Source organism: Trachymyrmex septentrionalis, unplaced genomic scaffold (genome assembly GCF_001594115.1).
Source record: "Trachymyrmex septentrionalis isolate Tsep2-gDNA-1 unplaced genomic scaffold, Tsep1.0 scaffold37, whole genome shotgun sequence".
NCBI lineage: Eukaryota > Metazoa > Arthropoda > Insecta > Hymenoptera > Formicidae > Trachymyrmex > Trachymyrmex septentrionalis.
This window is the reverse complement of record NW_017305536.1, coordinates 2,495,035-2,506,835: the sequence shown is the minus strand read 5'-3', so window position 1 is coordinate 2,506,835 and position 11,801 is coordinate 2,495,035. Positions and strand designations below refer to the sequence as shown.

Below are 11,801 nucleotides of genomic sequence, written 5' to 3'. Positions count from 1 at the left end.
GTTATATGTATGTATATATATATATATATATACACACACACGACATATTTTTTAAATATACGTCTGTACTTTTGCATTCTTACACTGTTGTTTTGTTCTCCGTATATATATTTACAGGCACACTTTTCTGAAAAAGGAAAAATAATTTGATGGTATCCAGGTAGGTTTGATGGTAAACATCAACTAACGTTACATTAATGTTAGAGTAACATATAACATAATTATAACATTAATGTTATATATGTTACTATTTGGTATTTACTGGCTATGGAATTACTATAAAATGTGTATAGAATATTGAGCATTTAGTTCAAAGCAAACATATTATTGTCAATAATTTAATTCTCAATTTGCAAAATAGTTTCGTTTACAAATGATCTCATCAACAGGAAATTTAATTATAAAGTAAGATGTGAACACTACGCGCAAGAATTGAAGATACCTTAGATTGTTTGGGAACTAAGATACATACGATAAAAAGTAAGTAATAAATCTGTATTTCATGTATACACGGACATATCTTCCTGATGCCGATAGTGCTTACAGGACTAGATCGCGTGCAAGAAGCACGGGCAGTGGCGCAACCAGATCGGATCCAGTATCGCAGCATAATTGCCGTACAGCTACGCAATTGAACATCATCGTTAATCTACATTTTGTTTATTGTTCGACTAACTTAATTAGCTAGTTACACACTGATCTATACCAGTATTATTGCGGAGACATTCATGACTTATAAAGTCGCATTAGAATTTTATTGTTAGAAATAAGAAATAACCGTGCCTTTTATATCACATCATCAATAAGTATAATAACAGTTTTGTATAATAACAGTTTTGTTGCGATGAAAACGTATCCTCATAGCAAAATTTTGTAAAATGCAATGACATCTAAAGAGAAAGAGAGAGAAAGGGAAAATGTGAGAGAAAGATAACTCTCCCACATTTTTATTACATATGCAGAGACATATATAGTTACGCCACCAATCAGCACAGATAATGCATTCTACCTGTACACACTATGACATTTTAATGCTTATTTCTTATATATAACATGGTACTCGCCACTTACTTGCTACCAACGTTTTACTTAGCTATGCTTCGTATTATTCTTTATTACTCTTTATTACAAATTCCGCACTTTTTCCTTCACGATTCCTTACGCGCGTTGTAGCATGTCTGGTGCGTATGATGTGTGTTATCTACAATGTCAATGATACAAAAGTAGTTGCTCTGAATATCTTCGATATATATTGTTCAATTGTCGCACAGTCGTTTTACTTGTTAAATAATTCATAAACGTCTAAGCACAGCTGCAATATGTAATCCTATTAATGAATGCTACTCGATACGCAATGTATTGCATAATGATTCAATTGAGGTGTTGAGCATTTTTAATTAGAGAATATGCGCGTACGTCTAGTGATATTTAAATGAAAATTTTACTTAAGTTAAATCAAATTTGATTAATAGGATTAATCAAAAAGTATTATTTTCGCTGCTATTTGAATATTCCAGCGCAATTTTATATTTTTTTAAATAGATACGTCTCATTCTTAATCATAGAACATGTAATATTTAAATTAAAATTTAATTAAAATTATATTTTATGAATTAAAATTAAAAGTTATTAATATTACCTTTATCGATTACCAGATTATTAAACAGTATAAATTTGTATAAAATAGGTACGTCTCATACTTAAATACAGAACACTCATATTTTTAATAATAAATTAATTAAGTTAAATTAAAATTTAACTTAAATTATATTTTATAAATTAATTAAAAGTCATTGTATTTTCGTTGTGTGGCTTGTATTTTTGAACAGCATAAATTAGTATATTTTAAAATAAATATATTAAGATACTTATTAAAACTGTTAAAGTGACAGCTTTTATAAAATCAATATTTCATTTGCTTCAAAGTAAATATAATGTGTCTTATATTAAAATGATTCAATTTCCTTTTATACCGAAGGAATACAGATACTTGTATGTGATATGTCTTCTTATATACAATATTCCGCAGAGATATGTACAATATTCTGCAGTATTATCTTTCCAAGCTGCATCCATCATAATTATTCCAGAGTATACTTAATCAACGTTAGATGTTATCGATGCTTACACTATTCAATTTGGAATATTTAAGCTTGCAAAGCCGTTCTATTTACAAAGTTAATTGCAAGCAATTGTGCTCGCCAAAAGATGTCAATCTATTGGAAGGAAATTACATTACATCGAAAGTAGCTAAATTGTCATACTAAATAAGATAGAATCATTAAAGGAAGGCTGCTAACTTAATTATATCTACGCGGAGAGAAAGAATTGATTAATCCCTTTATTTCCATGGCAAATTACTCTCGTGGCATGCTTGCATAGTTTATTTGCCATTTTTCATTCTATTTCTTTTGGTTTCTCAATGCTCGGATAACAACTCTCTTTTTAACAGCAAGAACTCGATCTCTTCTTACAGTTTTGCTTTATTCTTCTATTGTTTTTTTTTATTGCAGTCCGCTTAACCTATTTCAAAACTCTTTCATAGCCGATATTCAATAATAAGCTCTCTATTTGCATACGTATACATACATCAGTGAACGAAAACACAAAGCGCCACGTGCAGGCTCTGCATCGTGATATTGTACTGTGATTCAGACCGTACAGGGTGTCCCAGTTTATAGAATGTGTTATCCAAAGCTCTGACAGCTTAAGTGAAGCCCTACGAATATTTGCATCGATTACGAAGCAAATATTGATACGTTGCGCAACGTTAATAGTTAATGATACGGAAATTACAGTTATAACTATCGGTTGCGTATTCATAGAATAAATTGATGCAGTCTTAGTAAATGATGGATGTCTTAATAAATAATTCACGCGCTGCCAAACACCTTAAATGAACTGTTACTTCGCGAGTTTATCTGATATTGTCGAGGAAGTGTATCTATTTTATTTTACGAGAAGTGATATTCTTCGCTAGATCTCGTATAACAATGTGACAATATGAATGTTTTATCAGCTTATTCTAGTATGTACAGTACGTTCAGATTTAGAGCATAATAAAGTGAGATCTATTCACACGCAGTACATCGACCACTCGGAATTTATTTAAGGATGCCAAGAGAGCCTCCTCAGTCTTGTACTTATTACGCATATTATATACAGATTATGATATACTCTCTGGTATTTGTTATTTTAAGAAAAATAGGATTACTGAAATGTTGTGTATTCTCTTTAAATATTTTATTTTTGTATTCTTCCCGAAATATGTGAATTAAAATTCTAAAATTAATTGCATTGAACTCTACTTTATAATCTTAGAAAAAAAGTTGTAAATAAATAATTATTTATTTCATTTTGGAACGAAATTTATAAAGAAAAAGATTAATAAATAAATAATTGTTTTTAGTTATAAGCAAGATATTTATGCAAAGATAGGATAAATCAATTTATTAATTTGATGTTCTGCAGGAAGAAAATCGAAGAAATACCGATGTGACAATGTTACACGTGTATACATACTGCCTACTTTACGAATATATATACTAGTAATTTATATACTAATATTCTATACATAGTATATTAATGTATTATACATGGTACTATACAAAGAGTTGTTATAGAATAAGTTTCTATAAACGCGAATGTCCGTCTCGGTAAAAATGCTGATGAACAGTTTAAAATGTCTGCCGAGGTTTTTGGTGCGAATATTCAAGCGATGACTATTAATATAATGCGCCTCGGATATTCTATGAGATTAATATTAGTTATTCCATACACACAGCAATCGTTTTAAGTCGTAGGTCAAAAATTATGAAAAGTCATATACAACGATGCTAATCGATGTCACTGCGTCGATACAGCTTTTAAAAGATAGTTAATAATCTTATTTGAGAAGACCAATTTGATTTGAAATGTCTATTTAATAAGATGAGTTAAATCCAGTGAGTTCTACAATATATTAGAGCAAATCTTCTTTATACTAAACTATAGAAAACTGCGCAGTCCGACGGGAAAAAGGAAAGCAAGCAGTATTGGTATTTCTGACTCTTTTCTACTTATGATAGTAAAACAGCATTAGCCAATCAGTGAATTCCTGACAAAGAAAACAATATCAACTTTGCATTAGAGTATTCTTATTTAGGAATTGAGACATCTCCACTTTTCGATGGCTCCAGCATGTTATATAGAGCTCACTGGTTAAATCTTGCGATGTGCTAATATTATAGTACAGACTCGCGTCGCTGTGACTTGAATAGCTTACATATTGAAAAGAATTATGATAGAAAAATTAATAAAAATTGAAAAATAAAATGCTTAAAGTAATATTGAATTAGAAGAAATATTGCTATCTTTGTAGTATTAAAAAGTATTTAAACATTATTAAATGAAAAAATATTAATTAAATAATATTAAATAAAATTAAACACATATGTATGAGAAACGCCATATTTGGTCAAGGCAGTTATTTGTGTCCCATAATATAATATTTCTTGTAAATCATTTCCAGTTCAAAGCACTCTGCACCAATTATTTATTGATTCTGAAACACAGTCCTAAATCGAAACTGAAGTAGTAATATCACAAATTAAAAAGTATTCACTTTCATGTCGTAAAGAAATAAAATCAGGAAATTACTAATACGGATGCTTATTATTCGTAAGAGAGAGAATTGTAACAAATAAATAAAAACCTTGTGTTGTGAATATAATAAAAAATTTCAGCTGGATATATTATCGGATAATATTCGGCTATCCGGATAGCAAAATAATACTGGATATTTTCTGGATATCTGATGCACTCCTAACAGTTTTCATTTTTCCAATTTTATTTGACTTTCATTACTGATCATTTTCTTGCATTACTTGTAATGTGATTTCACATGCGACGTGCAAATGATATTCTTTGAAATGTAATTAACTCATCTTTAAAAGTTTATGGGAAGAAAGATCGGCAGAGTGTGAACGAAGCATGAAGCTGTCCGAGTTTATCGTTTACTTGAATTGGACAGCTCAACTCTAGCATAGAATTCCTTTAATAAGCGTCTAGACAAAAACTGCCTTTCCCAGCAATTGGCGTAGCCGCATCGTCGCGTCGTTGCATCGTTTGGTTGTCGCTTCGTAATAGTCGTCCGACATTGGAATACACCGTTGGGATACACCGTTCGGATAGCCAATTAAAAATGACGCGAAACAGTACAAACTGTCCATCTTTTGTCATCTCGTTTTTTCGTAAACGTCCATCTTGTTTCAACAAGAACACTTTTTGCTTACTGCTCGTTGTCAGAATCGATCGAGTTTTGCAGGGTAAAAATACGTGCTTTTCGACCTGATAAAAAATATTGCTCACACATTATTGTAAAGAATTTTCTTTTTTTTTTTTTTTTTTTTTAGCTGTATGCAACGTTGTCCCAGTTACATAGAATATCGCTTAGCTATAGTATAAAGAAATAAAATAATTGATAATGGACAGATATAAGCTTTTTTTCGATTTAGAGTTAAGCTAGATACAGGATGAGAAAGATGATCAAGAGCAGAAATAATTTAATTTATATTTTTCTTACATAACAATAATTAATACTTTATCAAAATCATAATAATGCTCGAAATTTATGGATGTTTCAGTTATCTCTGCAATGTCGTTAATGGGACTCTAAAATAAATCCGACGTTCCCCAACATGATAATGTAATTTCGGTCGCATGGGGTAGATTTGCGCAGCCCAACTCTGGTTCCGAAACTGTCCGTAATGACTGTCCCTTAAGTCGTAATCCTCCCTTAGCGAAACTCCGCCGGCGAACGGCGCCAGCCGAGGCCCGCCGCGCACTAACGCTATTTATAATATTATTATTCTATTGTTAAGTTTAAAGTGGTCAACGCAGTCCTCGACGATATTCATCCTCGACGGAAGTCCCTGAGCGATGGATTTACAAGTGGATGTACAAAGTCACGATGATGGCTCGATGATCGGATTACGCGTGCGATGGCGTGCAGGACCGTCGTGGGTGAATCTCAGGCCGGATGTAACGTTCGCATCTGCGGATGATGATGGAGGTACAGGCACAGCGCGACAAGGATCACCAGCAGCAACGAGCTACCGTTGCTGGTAGCGCTGGATTCATCGTAGTCCGCTACGTCGCCGCCGTTCTCCTTTCGACCTCGTAGTTTCAAATCTGTGAGAGATTGTGAAATATGTATGATCAAAACGCAATCAAGAAGTTTGCGTTTGAAAACAGGAAAAGGTCTATTTTTGCGATAAAAAACGAAAATGTTTTGTATACACAAATAAACAAAGGTATTTCAAACAGAGCTTAGAACTTAATGATATTTTTGTGTGAATATTTCCAGTTCAAATAAACTGTACACCGATTATTTGTCGAATCTTTTTTAAAATATTTTAATACTTTTAACCAAATTTTAAATAATTAAAAAATCTTTTTTTGCTTTTTTTCATATTGTGGATTTTATTAGACTCAAAGCGGTCTAAAAATTTTTTTCAAAACATGTTTTCATGTTTTAAATTTGATAAATCTTGATATTAGAAAGAATAAAAAAAGTGAAGTAAAGATTAGCTTTGTTGAAATTAAATTCTGATATTTAATGTGTATACCTCGTTCCTTTAGCATATCTTGATTTCCCTCCAGGATATTATTGTTCCCTGAATTATGCCTTGCTTTACCTGCAAACAGAGTGAGATATTGAACGATATCGTTCCTCTCCGAAGCAAAGTTTATATTTTGATATTATCAATATTGTCCGAATAAATATTTACGAAAACTTTTATTCATAAGATACACCTAATTATGAATATTCCGTTTTATTCGTCTGTACTCACAATCAGTGTAATTAATTTTCTATCGATGTTAGCTTTATTAATCGACAATTGTTAATTAAATGCATACCTCAATTAGCAGCATTTATTTGATAACTTTTACTCTGTTACGTAAACGTGGGAAATTCAGTGTCGGCCATCCGTATAAATTAACGGATAAAACATTATTTAATTGATTATTTTAGTCGTTTTCCCATTCTCTTCTTTGATTAATTGGTGCCCGTTGAATGTCTTTAAAGTAATTTGTTTTGCGTGGTATTCGGTTTCGGATGGTACGTCACGAAACTACTAATGACAACGGTTGTTAAATCAATTGCCAGGAAGTAGCAATGACAGTAGGCACGAAAATTTAAAACGATTTCTGAGACAGATTTACGTGATAGAATACAGATTTGAATGAATACAAATTGTTCTTTTACATACATCACTGTATTAAAAGAAAAATAACAAGTAAAAAACTAGTATTTTTAGATTAGAGAGTTTAATGAAAAAAAATTAACTGTTAAGATTAATATATTTTTGTGGAAAGACGTTATACATTTGTACATACTCATTTGCTTAGTCTCTTATTATTAAGAAATTTATACTATATTAAGGTTCAGTACTCAAATTTTAAAAACTCAAGACATAATTTTCTAGAACATATTATAAATAATACATTATAGATATACGTATTTATATTACGTTGTACGCTTTACTGAAAATATATAATATGAAGTGAAATGATAGAGACTGCATATTCACTGTCTAAATTAAGCCGTTTCAATTAAAAATTTTAAAAATATTCTAATGAAAAGTTGTTAATTTCGGAAGCATTTTTCTACCAACGCAGTGATATATCGGATAGTGGTAATCCTGCTATCTTTCATGAATAAAAAATGCCCCCGAGAGTTTATTCCTCTCTATAAAAAATACGGTCAAATTTTTGTCCTTTGCGCAGAATTGCGGCGAGTTTAAAGCTAAACAACGAAATAAAAAAAACAAGGAAAAGTGAGCGGTGGATGCTCTTGTCGCTATTGGAAAAGCGTTCTAACGTTTTGCTCACGGTGGAAGATCGCTAGTTCGTTTGTCTCCATGAAAAATGCGGCTTGGACCGTATGTTTTCTCAAGTAATGAGAAGAACGAATGGGAACGAGACCGTTGGTACTCGATAAAGCAAGCTTGGCGCAGATTGTGAAAGGGCTTACGATATGAGCAACGTGTTTACTTCCACGTTGTTAAGTTCCTGCGCGAAGTTTCAAAGACGTCGCGACGCTACTTTCGCGTGCGCCGGATAATTGGCCCGTGGCTTTATCTACGCGTCTACTATTTTCGCCCCAAGAAAACGTGATAGGTACATTAACTACTTCGACGTGTGAAAGATAAAAGTGGGCAACAAATCCTATTAAAAGTTACTAACTGGACATGCTAAATCCGCTTTACCCTTAATAGAAACATCGATAATACTATTTCAATTTTCCATTATCACCAGGAATAGAGTATTTACACTGTTTCGCACATTTAACTATGTCCGCCCGTATCGAGGTATGTATATATTTAAGCGCATGTGGCGAAGTGGAAAGAGTTCAATAAAATTGATCCAGGGCGTTGAAACCCGGTCTCTCTAATAAATCTTCTCTCGCGCGTGTAACGTAACGTCGCCTCCCAATCTGTTGGCATCAAAATATTTTGCATATATCGATTTCCGGTCGCCGGGCGAACGGGAAGTCGCGCCGAAGACGGGTCAATAATAAATCCCGGATTTTTCATTATGATGGCGCGGAAGATACTCGATGAAATATGAAAGCAAGTTGCCTTTTGCGAGGCAGCCCGTGCTGACATCATTTCGTACTCCGATTATTTATTGCCGGCAACACGCGCCCTTCGTACTACTAATTATCGTGATTTCTATGTACGGTTATGTAATCGTATATTGGTCCAAAAACATTGCTTCAGCATTATTGAATGAATGGAAATAGATTTGGAGTGTTTATATAAGAGAGTGAGGATACCTAGATCTTTTTAAACAGCGTGCACTGTTATATTCATAATGTCAAATTATATCCAAGGTGAATTATTTTTAATCTACACTTTTAAAAATATCGATGTAAATTTAATATCAGGTAGTGTCTATATAATTCTCTCTAGTATTGGTGTTAATATTATACCAATATGATGTTGTATAAATGTCAACACGGTGTGTATTTATAACTTCTAGCGTTTATATCAACATTATCATGATGTAGATTTAAAATCCATAGTGTTAAATTTACATCATGCTGGTGTTAATGTTAATATTAACGCAGTGAGGATCATATAGACTCCATATGGAGTTAAATCTTCATTGATATTTTTTTAAAGTATATAAATCGTCACTGCTCCTACTCAATACGTTGTTAATTTAACTAAAACAATTGAGTTAAACGTTTTAATTCCAGAAAATGTATTAAATTTGATTAGTTTATTATGTGCATGTGTTAATATGGACGTTGTTTACTTTGTAATTATAGAAAGAATTGATTTACATTTTGATGTACATAGAAATTAAAAATGACAAACGTTATTTAACTCAAGAGATTGAATTACTAGTGCTTGTTTAATATTTAACAATATGAAGAGAATATTGTTTCTAACTAGCTCTCTATTTGTCATAAAGCTGAACCTTATTAAGATGCAATTTTTCGTTTATCCATATAAGCTTCTTAATTTAATTGTTAATTTAAATTGTGCAGTTTTAAAACTTTATTGAATTTTTAACAATTTGACTTTTTGACTATATAGATAAAAAATCCTATAACTTACAATTAGTAATCATCTTACTTTTCTTATGTGAGTATAATAAGCACTATAAGAAGAGAAACCAAATCGGGATGAAATCTATGATACGATTGTTCCAATATATTATATAAATGATTGTAAATAAACACAATTCACACATGGATAACTACGTTTGCTCTTACAGGCTTTTTTTCTAGCTTTTCAATTATAAAGATAATCAAAGTTGTAACGAACTGATTTATGAAAAGGCGTTAGTCACTACGTATATGCCGAATTAATTCGTGTTTATATATCGCGTTTATATCCCGTTATCTTGCACGTCGCGTTGCGGCGACTGCATAAAGACTCGCGATGAAATCGTATTCCGCGACCAAGAGGAGTCCGTGTGGCCGTAAAAACATCGATTAGCCATAAAGCGAAGACGGGGCGAGATGTTTAAAGTTTTCCCGTTGCAAAATGAACCATTAAAGCAGCGAGCGAAGACTCTCAAGCGCCTTGGAACTATATCGCGACCGACGAGAGTGCCTTAAAGCACGTGCTTCAAAGACCGAGTTTTATATCGACGTTTTTCATTCTGATATAGTACGCATACGCGGCAGTTATATTACATTATAACAGTACGATAGAGAAGACGCATAACAACGTCTCAATGTCGAATAAACATTTTTATATCCCCTTGCAGTTTTTTCCAGTCATAATCACCGAAACTGATAACTGTTAACTGGTAATACAGTGCAACAAATTTTTATCAATTTTTCGTTTCTCAACGAGTATAACGGGTATTTCTTGTAGGGCTTTTTATACTGATGTAGAGAATAGATTTTCAAAAAATTTTATCATCTTTTTATTTTTTTAAAAACTTTGTTTTGAGAATTTCTTATATAATAACGCAAATTTATAATATATGTAGGTAATACGATATATAGCTATAAAAAATTTAAATATTTTTTTACAATGTACGAAAGTAAATGTAATGGAAGCCCTTTTTATTGTTTATGTTTTAAATAATATATTAAGATAATAAAATTTATTAACGATATTTAATACAAAAAAATTACACTAATTTAGAAAGTTTCTGTTTTTCAATACCTGAATAATGATTCTTATTTTACTCTGTAAAGTAAAAGAAAAGAAGTTGTAAGAAAAGAAATTCAGATTTCTAAAATTTTTTTTTTAAATAAAGTCTTTGATTTCTTAAAATATGTGGGTGATAGAATTTAACCTTATATTCTTTTTGAACAATTAAGAATCCTTATGCAATCCTGATGCAGTGTAATTATTTGGTAGATTATTTGCAAGATATATTCAAAACATTCGATTTATGAGAGCTTAAAACAGGATTGGAAGTTTACAAAAATATGGACTGGTATATTGTTCTTTTGTGCAATGTTTCGACGATGAATACATTTTGCAGCGGAAAGATAAAAAGCCCAATGTAGATAACAAAATACTTTACGTGCGCTTAGTTAATACTCGGGCACAGCACAACGAAATACAGTGAAGCACGGTACGGCACGGCGCACTGACATGTAATTTACCATCTCCTTTGAGGGGCCGATGTATTGTTCCACAAAGCTCTTCCTGTATTATTATCTCTTTGAATACATCAGCGTACTCGAAATACCGCGTTGAGAGAGAAGAGAGTCTTTCGCGAATTGGTACTCTAAAGTCTAAACGTCTCTGCCCGCCATTTTGTCCCTTTCAATACTCATTTGCATACTAAAAATAAATTCAGTAATATTATATCCATTATCATATTAAATGTTTTATATTAAATAAATACGATATTATTAGGAAATTTAAGCGACGAGATCGAATATTTTACCATCAATTTTTAAACATGCCCAACATATTTTTATCACGTTACAGCATTAGAGCAGTTGTAGTTTTTAAGGGTCAGGTGTATATAATCTCTGCAAAAAGTTAACTGGAATTGAAAATTTATACTTTTGCATATAAAAATATACATTGGAAACAGTTCAATAAGGTCAATATTTATATTTAATAATACAATTTTATTTAATTAAAATGAAAATTTCCTTATTTTATTTTAATTATTTTTTAAAAATATGTCTATTGCTTATTGAAATGATTCAAGTTCTAAATAGCCACCTAACTTTTGTATTACTTTCAAATACAATATAGAAAACTCTGTAATTTTTCATACCCCTTTCATTATGTTAAAAAAAATACATGTAATATATTCTTAAAAAT

The 11,801-nt window shown here is 31.6% G+C and overlaps 1 protein-coding gene across 1 annotated transcript in view; it reads right to left on the bottom strand.

Annotated features, from left to right (window-relative positions):
• Window positions 1-5,645: 5,645 nt before the first annotated feature.
• LOC108750426 (protein CEPU-1-like) overlaps window positions 5,646-11,801 on the bottom strand; it is a 235,076-nt gene continuing 228,920 nt past the window's right edge. Inside the window, exons 9-10 of the mRNA XM_018489853.1 lie at window positions 6,609-6,677; window positions 5,646-6,171 (exon numbers count right to left, since the gene is read on the bottom strand). Coding sequence (XP_018345355.1) covers window positions 6,011-6,171; window positions 6,609-6,677 — 230 coding nt within the window. The 3' untranslated portion in view covers window positions 5,646-6,010. The remainder of the gene's footprint in view (window positions 6,172-6,608; window positions 6,678-11,801) is intronic.